We start from the raw sequence: 19314 nt of genomic DNA, 5'->3' as shown, positions 1-19314 counted from the left end.
CCACCCCTAAAGAAGCCTCCGGGAGATCATCATACTGTTGAGGGAGAAAATTTCAATCCTGTTACAGACAATGGGAGTAGATTGTGACAGTGTGTGTTTTGTTTATGGACCAAGATGTGGGTGTATATTACAGTCCTTTCTAGAGAGTTGCACTGAAGACTAATGCCTGAGAGTTCAAAGAACCTTCATATTTTCTAATTTAATAGCAAATAATTAAAGCAGCTACATATTCTTAACTCTATAATATCTTATTTGATGCAGCTACACTATTCAGTAAAGTCAGCCTGTTAATATCAGAAAACAAGTGAAAGCAACCAATTTATCTCAATTACAACATAGACAAACCTGTGCATTATCCAGCAAAGGAAGCTAATAGCTCTCCAATGTAAAAAATTTGAATACCCCTACAATCACGAAACCAAAATTAGTAGCTCTTTTAAAACAGATTTCTATTACTTTTCTCAATTGCAGGATACACAAACCTTGTGCAGCCACTCTCTCTTTCTTCACCGTCTCCACCATCTCATCCACACGCCATCAGTGATCATGTCCGGAGGAAGTTTCAGTATTTTGGGAAACACCCTGCGCCCAAACTCTTTCTCTCCCTGTCTTCCTTCCACAAATATGTGCCCCATTTTAACTTTTGATCGAGCTCGCTACGGTTTTGTGGAGAACGGTCTGGCATATATAATGCTTGGTTTTAAACTTTGAATGGCTATTGCATGCTTGGCTTTGGTGCCCATTGAAAGCATGCTTGGCTGGTGGATGGTTTTGTAATGACACTCGTATCATCCACACAACTAACAAAGATTTTACTATGCAGGCATGCAGTGGCTCATTGAACCAAAAACAGACATGCAGTGGCGGAGGTTGTGGCCAGCTGAGTCCCGAGACCAACCTGAGCTTCTTTTTCTTTTATTTGAATTTCGAAGCATGCTATTAGATGTGTTAGTTATGCGGCTTGTCTTATTGTCCACCAGTGCCAATAGTCAAACTGCAAGTCTGCAACACTACTTGCTTTGGTACTGTCAATTAGTCACTCCTTACCAAAATGCAACTTCTCCAAGGATTGATGTCCAAATCTGGTTTAAAATTAGAGATCGACCTACTGTAGGTTTTTCATGAAACATCATATGTAACTGCCACTTCTCAGATGGTGCAAGTCAGGTGCAGATGTAAACAACTAAGCTACTCTGCCATCAATATGGTTCAAGTGGTGATGACATATCCCATATGGGTGGAATAGATACACAAAATCACAAGTGTGAAGCAAGAGAGAAACACTTTATTCAAAACTTTTTAAACTCACTTCTTGTTTGTTTTTAAGATTCAATTGGCGGGGCTTTAGTAAATCAACATAAACCCTAAGTTTGGGAGTTGGGACAATATGGCTACCATGTCTGATGATGCTACACACATATTTTCTAGCAGTCAAAAAGGGAACAAGACCAAGCTCACCCATAACAGAGATTGCTGGCCGAATTAAAAATATATTATCTGCCCCTCTCCTTAAGAGTCAAGAGTCACGATACACTACTTCAATTGGTGCACAAACAGAGAAGCCATTTCAATCTGCATTACAAGTCAAAGCGATGTGCCAAATATCAAATACAAGTAAAATGGAATTACAATTGGAATCCATACAAGTGATAAGATGTCGTGTATAAAAGAAAAGAAATAAAATCCCTTTTCTCAGCATGGTACCTACTCGATACCTTTTTGCTTCATTTAAAATTTGAGGAAGCCAGAATATTAATGTCATTTCAAAGGGTTCTAACTTCCAAGTATAAGTGTGTATTGTTCTTTTTACAGGAAAACACGTATTTTATTTCAATGGAACTCTAAATGTATTACTTCTATTTTACTCTTCAGATCACTTATATATAAATATAAATATATATATATATATAGGATTTACCTTATTCTACATGTATATATATAGACAGGATTTACTACATGTACTAAGGCAAAAATTCAGGAAGAATAGGTTTAAACTAGTAGGAATAAAACATAAAAGCTAGCTAGCCCAAACTTACAGCTGTCAAGGCAGTCTCCGCACCCTTATTTCCAGATTTACCACCAGCTCGGTTTAAAGCCTGCAATGGTAATGAATGGCCCAGTAAGATCATTCTCCCTCTGGAAAAAAGAAAATAACTCTTAAGAGTAAAAGGTGCTAAACTGAATACTTCATGGAAAGTTTACCTGCTCCATATTATCACAAGTTAAGACACCAAATATGCATGGAACACCTAGAAAGAGATATGACAAGCATATATTAGGAAACAATTGTTTAAGGAATCACATAGAAAAAAAAACACAAATTAAATATTGACAATATGACCAACCGAATGAGAAGTTAAGGATTTGAAACGATTTCCTAGTCCATCCTAACACTGCAGTTACCTAATACGCCTCCCAGATATAACTAATTTGCAACAAAGAAAACCAGACACCAACCTGATTTTAAACCAGCTGATAGTACTCCAGATGCCGCTGAATTTGCAACAGCATCATAGTGGGTTGTATCACCTCTTATCTACTGACAGCAAGCAGTTTATAAATTAGGGAACTAGATGCAAATAAAGTATAGTAAAGGGTGAACCTCTAATGGAGAGACATTATATTAAATAAAGATGGACAAAATTGCATGAAATTTTACCACAGCTCCAATGCATAAAACTGCATCATATCTCCCCGAACTTCCAAGCCTCTGTGCAACTACACCAATTTCAAAGCTACCAGGAACCCATACCACCTGAGGGGAAGCAAGAGAATAACTGGGTCATGTCCAATCTACCCAAGCAAAATTAGGACAACAAGCTATTTTAGGAAAGAAATATATTTGATCTGATGCATCTAAACCATAAAGTTTGATTCTTTGGGTGAAATTGCCTCCAAATGATATGTCTCTGGTTGCAATATGCTAAGAATTAGTAGTGCTGGACAGTTTCAGGTTCTAACTTTTTTCTTTTCAGAATTTTATCTGATTTAATTTCATTAAGAAAACAGATATACGCACACTGGACTTCCAATCCTGATAGGATTTTCTCTGAGTTGGCGAGTGGAATTCAAGAGCAATAGCATTATCGACAGAAAGTTCAGACATAAAGGAGATGCAGTCAAAGTATGGACACCCTAAATCTGACTCTTTCTAATATTCCCAGAAAATACAGTGAGTTGGGAATCAAAAGTTTGTTTCATTTTAGTAGAGTATCACAAATTTTCTAAGATGTGTTTTTGCATCGGGAAGAAAATCGATCAGGATTGTGAGGATAAACAGCACAATAAATATTAGTAGGCAGCCGATCCATGTTTCAGTAAAACAAGTAAGACAAATAATAGTAACAGGTATGAGGCAAAGGCAATAGAAAAGAAGTAGATGCAGGATAGATTAGCTACATACATCAATGTCCTCTTCTTGAACTGAATAATCCTTGAAAGTAGCTAAAGCTCCCTCTAGCAGTGGCTTTGTGATAATCTCATTAAATCGCGCTACAACCTTGAATGATTTGAAGCAGATGATATGAAATCAAGTAGATGACATTGCATCAGACAATCAATAAACCCACCAGTGCAGCTAATAGTGTGCTGGTGATTAGCAAGCTAACTTGTAAAGAAAAGAAATAAAGTATATAGGTGTTGGAGAATAGAGACTACTGACCACTGCGAAACGAAGGCCGTGAGCAGTGGTAACGGAACCCACGAGATGGCGAACAGCCGCAGTTTGCGCAAAACAGGAATGCTCCTTCCTCTCAATTGCAAATGCAGCAGCTGCCACCAATCATTTTAGTTCACTTATTAAGAATGATGAAAACTTGGATGATTAGTTTTGCAGAGAATAAAGAATAGATGGAACCTTTGGCAGAAGAAAGAGAGAGCAGGGTTTTTGGTAACTGGTGAAGCTGTACAATCCTGTTATTATGATGATGAGATTCCCTGAATGGGAAGCGTGACTGAACAAAGCACTGGGTTGAAGCGGAAGCAGAAGCCATTTCAACTTCAAGTTTCAATTTCAATTACTAAGCAACAGCCCCTAATTTCTGAGCAGCAACCCCAATTTTAAAAACAATTCATACTATGAGTAACATTCCTTCTCTTCAACCAATTTTATTTTTGGACAACAAGCCCTCAAGCGATAAATAAAAAATATTAAAAATAAAATAAAACAAGAGAAAAGTTTCTTATGTAATGCAAGTATGTGTACTAAATAAATTCTAACACCTTGAACCGAGTGAGCATCTTTGATTAAAAAGTAAGGAGATCTTTAGACTACAATTTTGTTTAACAGATAAACTTTGACTAGAAAGTGCAAAAAGTTAGCAAATAAGATTTAGAGACATCAGAAGTACTGGGATGACGATGATGAGGGTGTGTGTGTGTTAAAAAAATCATGTACTTGCCTCAGAATTCTATCATAAAGACAAACAAAGTACAGCATACATTTCAACACAAAGACAAACAAAGTATAGCATGCAAAAATGATCAGAGATCCATTGTCATCAAACTCGCATATGAGAGACTGTGACATGACTGACATCAAATGTCATCCAACTCACTGTTGAAACTCAGAGGAACCCAAAAAGGTTGCTCAAAAAAATCTAAGTCAACAGAACTATAATGCACTGCTTTGTTAAGAATGAGGAAATCTGCTTATAATTAACTACCATGATGCGAAATGGCCACAAGTCCACAATAAATCATGTGGTAGATCAATGTTCTACTTTATTTCCTCAGGAAGACCTAACTGGTTTACCCTGTGAATGAACCATGAACAAGCCTTCACTATAGAAATAGGAGGATTGGGTCATTGGCACCTCACTCATAGAGAAGTGAGAAGTTACCACTTAAAACTACACAAAGGGAACAGATTTATGCTTAGCCTAGTCAACTGGAAGGAAACCCCAACTCAAACTTTATCTTCCTACAATTCTACCTAAAAGTCTCAAAATGCACAGGGTATTGATATCCACTATGAGTTCTCGACAAGATACATATATCGTAGCCTAGTTAAGAGTGTGACTTCTCTGAGCTTACAGTTCAAACTTTTGCTTGGTCATATATACATGGATACGTCAAATGTAAAATATGTCAGGATACGGTACGAGATGGATAAGTCAATTACATTTTATTTTCAGTATGTATATAACTTAAAAAACAGAACTAATAGGGCGTGTCCCTCGAGGATTCAAGCTCCTAAAACCAACTACATAACATTCCAATTGAGGAAAGAGAGCAGAAACAGCTTAAAAGGACAGCAATCAGAGTGAACTAGATTCTGTAAAACTTTTGAAACCCATCTATGCCATTAAAAAGAACATCCAAAGAACCATTTGGTAAATTAAACTCTCCATTTTTCCCACTGAAAATACATTAAAACTTTAGGCGTCAGAAACAAAGAATGATCGAGTAAATAACTGATATAACATAAGTTGGATATCTTGGTGCAAAAAGAAAAACGAATTCGGTTCTTCCAATGATCAATTGTGGTGTCATTGCCTACCCCTTGCTATCATGATCTCAATGGGCTGTAAACCTATAGAACCCAGATCTCTTAAATATACGTTTCCAAACTAAAGTTGAGCCACAGTGAGTGAGTGTATCATAGGCTTATAGCCTGGAATGTATGTCAAGCACAGAATAAAAGGAAGAACAGGAGAAACAAATTTCGACAATGTACAAAATGATTGACTGATGCAATATACTTGTGGGTTTCATTGAAAAAGAACAATGAATTAGTACCTTAACGTGGAGTGCTTCTCAAGCTAAGATTTTAAATTATCCTTAAGCTCGACTTCCTATCCTCAGAAAGATCTGCCAATACAGAGCACAACCCAATTGAAGTCCTTGTCTTGAATTTGATTAAGAACAAAGCACAACCCAACTTGAGTTGAGGATACACGATTTACCTGGTGATTTTGGCGCCCAAGGTAGTCCCCTTCTCTTGAATTTGATTAACAACTAGCTCAGCTCTTACGCCTCCAGAAGAAGAGAACATAAGAGAAAGAGGGCGACTTCCTTCAAAAGTGGATGACACAAGTGTTAAAATGAGTCAAAATAACTGGCTTTTTCGTAATTTGCTGCAAGCAGCTTCAAATAGGTCTCGTGCTGATTTCTTTAGCAAATTACTTGTGAGTTACTGATAAAACATGTTTTTACATTATACCATGTTTCATATAAAGACTAATTATTATCAGGTCTAAATATTCTTATTTATTAAAAAAGTACGGATTTTTTTAAGGGTGCATCTATTGTCACCCCGCAAATCATTTAGCTCACACCACACACGTTGTTAATTTATTAAAAAAAATATATACTGATGTAAAATTGCAGTAAGTGACAATAAGTTGTTACAAATTAGTGATTTTACAAGTTCTTTTTTCTTTTTTTTATCCTTTCACACGTTGTTAATTTATTAAAATACCAAAATACCATAATGTAAAATCACAACAAGGGATTAGTTATTAGAAATTAGTGATTTTAAAAATTCTTTTTTTTATCCTTTTTTTTGTTAACCTCTAACCCATAATTTATTATATTCAGTCGTTCTATAGAGTTTGAAGACGTTAGCATTCATCCTAAAATTGAGGTGAACTGTTTGTATTTTTTTTTCTTGTTGATTGTTTCGTCTCTATTTATCATTATTTCTATGTCGTATTTTATGTGTAAATCTCCATGTCTAATTCATCCTAAAACTGAGGTGAACTGTTTGTATTTTTTTTTCTTTGTTGATGTTTCGTCTCTATTTACTCATTATTATCTATGTCGATTTTATATGTAAATCTCCATGTCTAGTGACTCACTTATATTCGATTTTTTTTTTTCGACATCAGAGATTTTTCTAAGTTATGGTCGTTTGAACAACGAAAATTTGAAACTGAAAAATATATGTAGGGTTAGAAGAGAATGTAGAGTGAACAAAGTAGAACCTAGAAAATTGTATTTTTGGTATTGTAAATGGGGTGAACAAATTAAGTAGACTTACTATTAAAAATATATAAGTAGGATGTGAAGAGAATATGGGGTGAGTAAAATGGTTTATATGGTGGCAATAGACGCACCCTTTTCTTAATTGACCCATTTTTAAATCATATTTTCTCATTTTAACCATTCACATTGTAGGTGTATATGAGTAGATCATCTCTACAAATTTTTAGCCGAATTGATAATCATTAAGACATTCAAAAATGTGATTTAGAACTAAAAACACGAACGGTTCATGTCACATCCTGACTCTTATATTTTTAGCTTATTTACTAGCTTGTTTATAATAAGAATTTTACCGTTTCCGTCATTGAGATAATAGTTTAATTGGTCCCTAGAGGGGTTTCGGGAGACAATTATTTCGGAGACTTATTCGTAGAAGAAAGTTATGACGACGGTAAAAATGGTAAATTTTAGCTAGTAAAAGGTAATTTTTATTCGGGTATTATTTTTTCGGGGTGTTTTATTTTTTGGAATTTGGTTGTTATAAGCTTGGACCAGTTTGGGGTGTGAGACCCAAACCCATTTTCTCTCTTCTCTCTTTTCTTCCCGGTTCTCTCTCTCCCCGAGTTCCTCCCGCAGCCAAACCTTTCGGCCGCTCGTCCGCCGCCGTCCGGCCGCCTGAGACTACCGCACCAGTCCCGTTCGGTCAGCCTCCAACCCAGCTTTCATTCTAGGCCGGTAGCAGCTCCTCTAGCGCCGCCGTGAGAGAGCAACGACGCCCGGAGCCGCTAGCTGCCGTGGTGGTTCTCTCGTCGGAGCTCCCTCCTCCGGCCACCAAAACCGGCGATCCTTGGCTCGTTTTGTAGCCCTCCTCCCGTACAGCAACCCCTCCAAACAGCTCACCCTCTCTTGAGCTTGGTATGGAGAAATGTGAAGTTGAAATTCTAGAGCGTTTTTGATGTTTCTGTTCGATTGGCATAGCTAGGCTTGGATTTTGGGTTTGTGCTAGTTAGGAAAGTTGTAGAGCATGATGAGAGGAAAATACTGTCAAAATTTCATAGGTTTTGAAGGTCGCCGGAATTGGCCTCCGGCCGCCGCTGCCGGGGGAGCCGCCGCCGGTTGGGAGATTTTTAATGTTGTTAAATTTGGAATATTAAGGGAAGTTTATTGAAGTGAGTTACGGAATATTTTGACGTCATTTTAATTTGACGAATTTTATTTCTCTTGGAGAGTTACCGAAAATGGGATTAATTTTCGGTGGATATAAATATGTATTTATGAAAGAGTATGTATATAAAATGCTAGCTAGCCATATGTGTCTGTCCACTTTAATGGCATAGCATATAGCCGCATTATGGTGTGACGTGAGCGTAGTAGCCCTATTTGAGTGTTTAATTCATATAGGGGGTATGGACACATATTTATAAACCTGTCTGTCCACCTTAATGGCGTAGTGTAGCACCGCATTAAGGCGTGATGTGAGCGTTGGACGCGAGCGTAGTAGCCCTATATAGACCCATGAATTTATATAGGGAGTATGGACGTGTGTAAATACATACATATATTATAGAGTCTGAGATGCTCGATATTTTATGAGATAAAAGTTTTATCGCTTGCGGCATGCATTCGATTTTTCCTTGGGAATTGAGTTGGGGAAACATAAATATTTTATTTTTTAATTTATTTTTGTCCACTCACTCTGACGTTATTAAATGTTTTCCCCTGGGCCCTTCGTTTTAAAAAATGCCCAGTCTGCAGAGTTCGGGTTGGATCTAGTAGGAGACGAGGCATAGTCACCCGCATTTCTGTCAGTTTTCATCAGTAGGTTACATATTCAACCTACTCGTGTTTTCTTGCTTCCGCTAGAGTCTAGTAGCTCTGGATACTTTGGGATTGTTGTATATTATTTCGGTGGTGTGCTCGGCCTGTTGATTTGATGTTTAGAATCTCTGAAGGATAATGTTTGCTTTTATTAGCTGGATATTTATGTGAAGTTTGGACGTGTTGTAGTAAGAGTGTAAATTTGAAATTTTCGAGTTAAGGTTGTCCATTTTCAAGGGAGGTTTTACCAATCTTTTCGGTAAAATTTTCCTTGGAGGTGGTCCCCGCACGACTTACTCCGAGTTTCAGGGTGAAATTTGGGGCGGGTCGTGTCAGTTCAGGTTGAACAGTTTCAATTTGTTCATTGATTTAATTCATTTTCGATATCTTAACTATCTTCAAATTTATTGAAAATTTATAGAAATGATCTACTCATACTTCCTACTTCATGCTTGTGAAATCCCAAACAAGATCTTCATACTTCCTGATCATCATCCTCGGCAGAAGTTCCTTTGATACTTTTTTCCTGTTATGTAGAACAAGATAATTCACAATCCATATTAAACCGATGATAATCAGATAAGAAAAGAATGAATAGTTCATCAAATCTCACAAAATGGGGGCTCGTAAACATTGACTACTTAGCAAATTCTAACATTTTCCTTGCAAATTACATGGAGGTTTCTGTAGTTAAACCCAATTTCTCCATCAGTTGTAATTTGGACTTTGTCAATCGTATTCATCTGATGTAGACAATTAAGAAATGCAATCAAGGCAAAGTGAAGACCACATTTTGGTTACTTGATATCATTAGAGCAGGCAACAACTACGACAAGTTTCTTAGGCTTTACGTAAACTGAAAAGCTTACAACGATTAACTAACTATAGGTACACGATTCACAAAATAAAAGCTAGGGGAACCCAAGTGAAATTCGACACAAGCTGTGGGTGCTACGATTGTAATTCAGCTCTTTTGTGACAGCAAATAAGAAAACAAAAAGATCAACTTGCAAGAAGAACATGAAGTAGTCCAATATATAGTTAATGTTTCATTGCAAACTTTGTATCCAAAAAAAAAAATATCTTGGCATTTCACAAGGTCCGGCAGCGAAAAAAAAAACAGGAAGGACAGGTATTGAGGTATCGCTCCCAAACCATAAACAAGCTTTTGAGGTACTACCCCCTTCCACATAGTATAAGCTTAATTTCGAGATAGCATTCCCCAACCAACAACCTAACTATCAAGAGAAAGGCGCGGGTTTAGTGACAGCCATTTAAGCTTGAGATGTTGGATAATCTCATTTAGTAACCAAATGCAGATCTCATTTCAGGTAAAAGACTGAACTCGCTAATACCAAAGAAGTGCATTACATCTGCATGCCTACAAACATGTATATAAATTTACAACTTCCACCAGATGTTGACACACAAAGAAAGCAATGTCATAGATCCTATTCGGTAAAGTTTATATTGAAGACGCACATGCAGATATTGATGAGCATGGAAACTGTTAGGAAATAAATATTAAGGAAAATGTAGGGACTAGTACTGATAAACGAAACTTACAGATTGTTAGAGCAGAAATGCACCAGTCATGCAAAAACTGGTGGTGCGTGTATCATCTGGTTTACGCAGCTTGCTGGAATGGTATCGAAAGCGGCGGGTCCTCAGCAATCGGGTTTGGATCTGGACTGTTGATTTGAAGCAGTAGTCCTTGACAGTAGTAGGAATAATGTCATATTCAAATGTTATGAGAAGAATCTTCCCCGTATTTCTATCTTGAAAATGATCATCAGAGAAGAATTTGTTCAAAACAAGGCAGACTTTTTGAGCTCCGAGATGGACAAATTTAAAATCAGTATAGGTAGTGTCGGAATGTGGTTCTCTGAATTCGTTATATTCATAACACAAATCTGGCAGCTTGAGAGGTGTGGGTATGATGCGATGAAAATTATCACAATTGTCTGACATGAAAAAGGCGGATACACGGAGAGGGTCATCGATAGGATCATAGGTAAACAATAGGTGGAAAGCACCAAGATTGGGATGATGGTTTTGGATGAAGATAGGAGTCCTAATTTGGTAGCCAAGAGAGGGAAGGGTGTTACCCAAACTGAAAGATGACTCGGTCCATCCATTTTCAGGCTTGGTTGCATCAAAGCAAAACACTCCAGGATGCTCAGGCGGCTCGCACGCTTGTTCTCCAGCAGGCAGCTTACCCAAATAACCTCCAGGCTGCTTGCACGCCCAACCTAAGATTTTGTTGCTCCCCTCCAAAAATGAGGCAAAGAAGCGATACGTGTCTCTTTGCATAAAGGGAGGAGCATCCAGAGGCCGCCACTTGAGGTCGTTTTCGGGATCTAAAACCTCAAAAGGGCGAGCTTGAGGATCAATCCCCCCAATCCTTTCGGGGTTGGTGTCGATGCAGTAGAGTTTGCCGTTGAGCTCCCTCAGCACTGGGTTACTCTTAGGACGTGAGAAGGTTAGTTTCGTCCGGGAGGAATACTTGAGCGGCCGGGTCGACGTATCAAGCGAACTAATATGTGAAACACCAACACAACCACGCGCGCGCGCTGAAAGGGAAAAGAATTTGGGAGCCGAAGCGACAGGAAAAGTTCCAGCCACCCTCGGACGACGGCTTATAAGCTGCCTCCCGCAAGTACTCCTCCTCCGCATCATCACTACCCATTCTGATCGAGCGAACAACTTGATTCACGAAATGTTCACCACCGCATCTACTAAACTCATTGAAACATAAGTATAAGCTCTTGCCTTTGTTCAATTCCAATTCTATTTCCGATTTCATGTGCTTCCTATTCGATACATCTGCTGCTACTGCTGCTGTTGCTGCCGCTAAAGTAGTACTGGATCTTCTCAGGCTAATTTTCTGCCTTGCACTTGCCGCAGCTAAACCTAACCCTAATCTTGCCGCCGCTGTCCTCATCTCTTTTCCTTCTTTCTTAATTCTAAATCCTTCTAAATTCTAAAGGGACCGGGGTTCTCTGACAAATATAACAAAAAATAACACCTTAAAGCCCAATTTGAGTTTTTCCTATTCTTCTATGGGCTAACGTAGGCTATTTGAGATAGTACGTACCTACCCAGGCCCGCTCACCTACGGGACAACAATTAAGGGACAAAACGGGATGAAGTGATGGCAGCCGTTGAATTATTAATGAAATGATCTTACGGCTAGAAAAACATATACATTAAAACCTAATTATCAGAGACCCTCTTCTTTTCTCTCGACTCTTTTCTGGTCCATGCCTTGAACCATGTCTTGGATCTATCTCTCTCTCATCCATGAAACCTTCTACCATGTCCTAGATTGAAAGCACCACCATCTTCCCTCATGAAACAAAAACACAGTTTCGCACTTTTGTGAGTTTGTCTCTTTCCTCCGATTAACAAATTCACTCCAATTCTTTTCTTCTTCTTCTCCAATCTAAGTTTGAGTATCAGACCCAAAAAAAAAAACTGAGTTTGAGTAGCAATGACCAAGCCTCAGACCCAGAGATCCAAACCGCGTCCGTCGGGGCGCACCAATCCGGCCTCGTGCGAACCGAATTCAGAGAGAGACTAGAGAGAAGATTGGGTAATGGGTATTTGTTAATCGGGTTACTTCTGGTTTCCTATATTTGTTGGATTTAATTTACATGTTGCTTAGATTAGTTCTATGGAAGGATGAGAAAATGATAGCAGATGATGCCTCTAACAAATTACATAATAGGATAGCAAGATGAGGAAAAGTAGATGAACGGATCTGGGTTGCAAAGTTTGGAAAGTGAGATCGATGAGGGAAGAAGATGAAACAGAGTTGGAATATAATTTGTTTCCATTAGAACCGTAAGATTTACTCACTAAACATCCAACGGTTGAGATTGAATGGTCCCTTTTTGTCCCTTAAATCGTATCCCGCAGGTGAGCAGCCCTGCGTACCTACCTATTGGTTTTATGGGTTAAATCTCCCTTTGTGCTAGCCTGGCTCCAACACCAATCGCCCAAGTTTCTTTTAACTCGAGTCCGGCCCAATTAATTTTTTGCAAATTTACGACTGCTAGCATTACATTGGGTGTTATGGTTGCTAGCCTTATCACTAGAAACCAAAAGGAGCAAATCAAATCATAGATGCATGAGGTTGTATGCTTCCACTGGTTTGAGACAACCGATGGCTCCGTCATTGGTCCCAAGTTCACTGGTCGTTTTCTAGCTCAAACTATAGCGAAAGTGTGAAACTAGCAGTTCAAAGAATAAGGGTTTAGGGTTTGTGTGGTGTGTGTGTATGCTTTATATGAGTTGGAACGAAATGCTTTGAAGACACTTGATGAATCGAAGGGAGACAACTCAAATACTAATTACGAGTTCAAGAGAATCGAGTAAAATATGGCTATCTAGCTAGCCAACAGACAAAGGCGGAGCTAGGTACCAAGGGGTGCAATGAAATACTGACACCTTCAAATCATATAGATTGATCGATGAGAGCTAAAGTGCAAGAACATAAAACTTTGCTATAAAAATATAATATAGAAGTTCAATCCAATCAACTAATATAACAGTTACTATAAATGAGCAGGGGAGCAGTAAATTTACCTGAAATCTCTAATGTACATCGTAATGTGGGATTGATTATTTTTTTTGTAAGAGAGGCTCGATTATTTATCGTAGTAAGGTTTTTTTTACTTTTACTATATATTGACCGGCCCCCATAATTATAAATTTCTGGTTCTGCCTCTGCCAACCGAAGGCTGTCCTAAGCTAGAGGTAGACTAATTTGAGATCATCAAGTACTCAAGCTGAACTAATAGTCCAATACAAGAAATGAATATATCAAGCAGTGGCGGAGCCAGAATTTAATTTTAAGGGGGGTTCAAAAATAAGGTAATAATTCATGCGATCAAAATTACTATTATCGGTCATAAGTTGAAGCATATATCGACATTATTGAATGTCCCGAAAATCATTCATTAGAACATAATAATATGTTAAAAAGCAATTAAATTGTCATTCCTAAACCTAATATACAGAGGCAAACATTTCAAAGTCTGGAGTTCCTAATAACTAAAAAATCATATTCAAAATTCACTCTATCTTTCTTGTTCTGTTACATTACTTCTCTCTAATATTGTTATTTAGATACAAAGGTGATGATCATCATCACATGGGTGCCCTAATGTATAAAAAATATAAAAAAAAGGGGTTACGTGGTGCCCTTAATGTATCAAAAGGGGTTTGAGACACTGGAGAAGGGGTTAGTAAAATGTCAGGGTGGGGTATATTTTAAGAGTTCGATTATAGAAATGTATATTAACATGGGGTTTGTGAAAAAGCCAATAGGGTCCGGACCAAACTGTAGCTCTGCCCTGATACTAAGCGTGCGTTTATTACCATTCCACCGACCATTTTATTCACCGTACGTTCTCTTCACACCCCATTTATATATTTTTAATTGTAAACCTATTTTGTTCACCAATTTACAATACCTGCAATACCCTTTTCCCATTTTTGCTTTATTCATCCTAAATTCTTTTTTCACCATACATATATTTTTTTAATTTCAAATTTGCTTTGTTCACCCTACATTCGATCTCTTCTCACCTCACCTATATATTTTTTTAATTTTAAATTTACTTTATTCACCGATTTGCAATACACACAATATCAACCTCTTCCAATAGCCATTGAAATACTCTACATTCGATCTCTTCTTCAGTTGAATGTTAGTGTCTTATTCAGACTTTATAGAAAGATCGAATATGATAAATTATGGGTTAAGATTTATGGAATAGGTGTTTATCTAAAACAAAAGAATTTGTAACTTGTAACAACTTATTGTCCCTTGCTGTAATTTTACATTAGGGTATATTTGTCATTTAATAAATCAACAACGTGTGAGGTGATCTAAGTGGTTTGTGGGGTGGCGATAGACGCACCCTATACCAAATGCCAAGAACAATATGTCAAAACTCTGCAAGTCTTGTTATTTGCTCAAACGAAATTAATAACCAAATACAAAAGAAAAGAATTCGAAAAAGCTTCATTCCATTGCCGCCAGAAACAAATATATATCTGGTTTCTGTACTAATGAGACTGCGAACGCCTCAAACTCTCAGTAATGCCAGGCAGCCACGAAGCTTTGGGAAGACAAAGAACCTCATCATTCCGTCTTTACAATGAGCTCCACCATGCTCGCCACAAGCGAAGTAGTAAGGCTGCCAGCTCGATCTTGAGCACAAACTCAAAGCCATCTTGGCCTGGCATGAAAGATATACGTACAGCAATGAGATCGGAACGAGAATGACACCGGCCTAAACTTCTTTGTCTTTCAAGGAATGCTAGCTTATATGGAGCTGATCCCAGTGGCGGAGCCAGGATGAGAATGTCACATGGGCTAATTATAGCATACAAAAAATTTTGTTCGACGATGCGAGAAATTTTGATTAATTAATAAATGACACATACATAGGGAGGACGTAATAAACTTTACCCTCAAACACATAATAAAAACTAACTAAACTTTACTCTACGAGGCCCCAAAGCTTCAAAATCATTAATCACCGCTTCATTGTCAACCGCTTCAGCAAATTCCTTTTCAATGTGAAGCACCATGCAATCATCAAGAAAATCATCCTCTATATTATTTCTAAGTTTTTTTTTATGATATTCATGGAAGAAAAAGCTCTCTTAGTGGTTGCAATAGAAACAGGAAGAGTCAACACCTAGTTAACTGAATTCTATTCTCTATTCCAGTATTCCCTATTGAATTCTATTCCCTAATTTAGTAAAACAACAATTAAAATTTAGGCAAAGAACAAGTCAGGAAGTAAGGATCGGGGAAAGAGGCAAAGAGCCATTAAGCATTAGTGATTAGCCAATAGCCATACCTAAGGATTGAGGAAGACAAGAAGTCAAGAAGTAGGGATCGGGGGATTCGGGGACTGTCGGACTGGGAAGGGAATCGGCAGGAGCGCGGCGGCGAGAGGCAAGAGCGACGGCCAAGGGCCAGTCAACCAGAGGGCAAAAGATGAAAGGATTTGGGGCTTTAGGCGTTAGGTGTGGTGGCTCAGTGGACAGTGGCTGTGGGTAGTGAGAGACAGAGACTGAGAGACTAGAGTTTAGCCCTTTCAGTCTCAGATCGATAGGTATTGCCGTATTAGGTATTTGGGTAAAGGATTTGGGTATATAATTTTTTTATTTTTTTATTAGAAGTTGGTTTTTTTTTTTGGGTTTCAACTTCACCTGGGCTGGCTCCGCCCCTGGCTGATCCCATATAGTTTCTCTCAATATCTCTCGATCAATGGAAAGACTTCAAATACAAAATTAGGTTATCAAATGATCCAACAGGTACTAAAATCGATTAACATTTAGTTATACCGCTAATTCTTGGAAAAAATCAAACCCTCCTTATCGAGTTATCGATCTCTTTGCCTAAAAATGTGAAATAATTAGGTCACAATCCATATGTGTCCAATTTTGAATTTGGCCGACTATTTTTTTAGTTTCGAAACCAAATGTAGCCTTTTTTTGTTTTGAAACCAAATATAGTCTTGTGTCATGAGTTTACTTTTTCCTAAGTTACTCGTGCGGCCTTAGCACTTCACTTATACTAAATCAGCCTTATTCACGTAAATGTTTTTGCTAGTTTACTTCTTGTTAATTGGCGGGACGTGACGCTTGGCCTGCTTCTTTTCAATTGTTTAATTAGCACACAAGCTCCGTCGGACGCACCAAACCAATTAATTAAGGTAAAGTAATCAATGAACCTTGATTAATTAGTTGCTTCTCTATATATACGACAACTTAAGTGACAAGTGCGTTCAATGAGTAAGCAAGTAATATGCATGGTGCGTGGATCAAACTAACTAATGGAGAGAGATAAGATAACCCTACGCAACGTTGCATTATTATGTCTTACGTGAGAAACCATATATACCTATATATGTCTTAATCTAACACTAGCTTTCAATTAATTTGCACTTTCCCTTTCAAAAAAAATTACTTTGCATTTTTATTATCCAAAAGTATTGGAATATATTCATGCACTTTATATATCTAACATGAATTAACCCTTGAACATTAATATATATTGTTTGGTTTAAGTAAGTTGATATGAGTAACTAGAACCATATGCATGAAAAGCAGCTACCAGGGCCACGGCCTTTAATTAATTTAGTAGTCTTTGAATTAAGAATATATGGCAGCTAGCGTGGGAAATCATATACATATTTGGCTGCGGGTAACAACTAACAAGCCATGTATTATAAATCCGAATTCGAATTCTGAAACGTACGTATCTTTGATCGAGTTTGTTTGAGAGCTAGCTAGGTATCTAGGTTATAATTTCAGTTGTATGCATGCCCTAGTTAAATTAGTTAAACTCGATCGAAAGTCTGCTGTTACATACAGTTAAACAGTATCTCGATCAACAACAAGAACAAGATCGAGTAGTCTCTGCAGGTGATCATCGGCCGAACTGGCCGGTGTGTTTGTGCTGCTACATTTTGTGTTTCTTTGGGGGGAAATGATATATATATGATATTAGAAAGTGAGATCGATGCAAAAGCTAGCTCGATCATCAGCAAGAATCAAAACATGCAACTGGCCGGGGATCCCAACTTTTTCCTTACTTCAGTACGTTTATGATGATCAGAGCCACAAATTACATAGTGTGATGACGAAAAACCTAATTAAAAATCTGACCTAATTAGGAATCTGACCTAATTAAGCTCAAGGATTCCATTATTTCCATACAATATATATAGTTGATCAACCATTCATGCAAGTCTTCAGCTATATATATACATACATACATATATAGCTAGGTCCTGTGTTTGGTGCTTCAAGCCGGAAAAGCATCTCATGATAATCTATTTAAATGCTTGTGGTACTCCAAATTTTAAAATGCTCTTGGGAGAAATATAGTTCGTAGCTCCTAAGAGCATCTTTATTTTGTAATCAAATTTTAGTTAAAATATTTAAAAAATCATTTTAGTTAGCCACTTTAGAAATACCTCTACACCAGTATTTTTAATTTCAACTAAAATTTGATTTATATTATTGATCTTAATATTACATAAAAAAAGAATACATTGAATTAACATAAATTATAAAGAGTCTCATCTGGCTATCTATATTTAGAGAGCAAGATAGTTAAAAATTAAAATGGTTATCCATTTATTAGTCTGCTGAAACTGGTAAAATGAATAAAAAAAAATTAAACTTATTCTTTAAAATGGCTAAAGAGCGAATATAAAAAATCTGCACATAAAAAATAGCAATAATATATGGTACTGTTTTCTTTTCGCTAAAATTTTGATTCACTGAAGGGAAACATTAGTTTTAATTATAAGCGTTGATATGATCTCATAATTAACGCGGGAAGGGCAAGCTTAATTGGGTGGGTGCGCACATGTTGTGCCAAAACAACCAGAAACACACTTCTTTTGGGTGTCAAGTGCCAGCACTAGCTAGCTCCAAACTCATCGTGTGTGGTTTTGCATTAAAAAAAAAAAAAAATGTGGTCACCGTATTTGAAGAAACCTCATCACATTCTAGACGGTCCAATTTTGGTCCAATCAATCTTCGTAAACTAAGAACACATGTCCTCACCTTAATTCATGATAATGCTCAATTGTATGTGCAAAAAGTCACAACAATCATGCATTTCCTTCTTTTATGCATGAAAATAATTTATGTGACGAACCGAATTCGACTCACCTCCATTGTCTGAAAAATAATAAAAATGTTCATCGTTACTAATAATGCTCTAGTTCTTTAAGGATTCTCTTTATTTTATCTTCAAGAAAAGTAAAATATTACTAACATAAGAATTTAGAAGTAACCACTATAAGGTAGTTTAGTGATTTTTGTCTAGTTGGGTGTGTTCCCCAACATAGGTTCGAACCATGACACAATCAAAAATGGTCAGAGAAGGGGCTGCAATGTCTTGTTGGTTGTCCGGACCTCAGCGAATTACTCATTGGGCTTAGAAAGACTTTGGGATACAGCGATCTTGATAAAAAAAAAAATAATATATATATATATATACATATATAAAAGGAAATGTGATTATGTTCCAACACTATTACCTTAATTGTTTACATAATATGACAATAATATGCTCAATATTGTTTGGTCTAGTGGCATAAGTCTCTCCTTGTAAGTGAGAGTTCGTAAGTTCGACTCAAAGTATTATAACACATTAATTATGTATTTGATAAAATATATATATAGCAATACTATTTTTCACTTCTATATATGCAGTAAAGAATCTTTAATGAATAGCCATAAAAATGATTATTGAATAGTTACACTAGCTGAGCTACTAAAAAAAGTTTTTTAGCCAGATTGCTACCCTACCTTTCACCTTAGTGTCAATTTGCTACCTAACTTTCATTTCAGCCAATTTTCTACCATAGCTTTTCATAACTAGCCAATTTGCTACCCTAACTATTATTTATGCCAATTTGCTACCTTTTTGTCATTTTAATTTATTCATTTCTTCATTCAAACATGAATTAATTCTAAAAAAAATCGAAGGTTAAAGTTGGTAGATATTGAAATTTTGATAAG

The 19314-nt window shown here is 37.1% G+C and overlaps 1 protein-coding gene across 1 annotated transcript; it reads right to left on the bottom strand.

The window, feature by feature from the left end:
- Window positions 1–1264: 1264 nt before the first annotated feature.
- Window positions 1265–5980, bottom strand: LOC101305710 (6,7-dimethyl-8-ribityllumazine synthase, chloroplastic-like). Its single transcript, XM_004290276.1, has 10 exons — window positions 5907–5980; window positions 5740–5811; window positions 3857–4040; window positions 3662–3771; window positions 3404–3499; window positions 2660–2755; window positions 2458–2536; window positions 2203–2249; window positions 2037–2096; window positions 1265–1572 (listed from the first exon to the last, which is right to left on the bottom strand). Exons 3-10 carry the CDS (start codon window positions 3990–3992, stop codon window positions 1534–1536), a joined length of 663 nt encoding a protein of 220 aa, XP_004290324.1. The 5' UTR covers window positions 3993–4040; window positions 5740–5811; window positions 5907–5980; the 3' UTR covers window positions 1265–1533.
- Between the last annotated feature and the right edge of the window lie 13334 nt (window positions 5981–19314).

This window comes from Fragaria vesca, linkage group LG2 (genome assembly GCF_000184155.1).
Source record: "Fragaria vesca subsp. vesca linkage group LG2, FraVesHawaii_1.0, whole genome shotgun sequence".
Classification (NCBI taxonomy): domain Eukaryota; kingdom Viridiplantae; phylum Streptophyta; class Magnoliopsida; order Rosales; family Rosaceae; genus Fragaria; species Fragaria vesca.
Note: the sequence above shows the minus strand (reverse complement) of the source record. Positions and strands in the feature narration are given on the sequence as shown.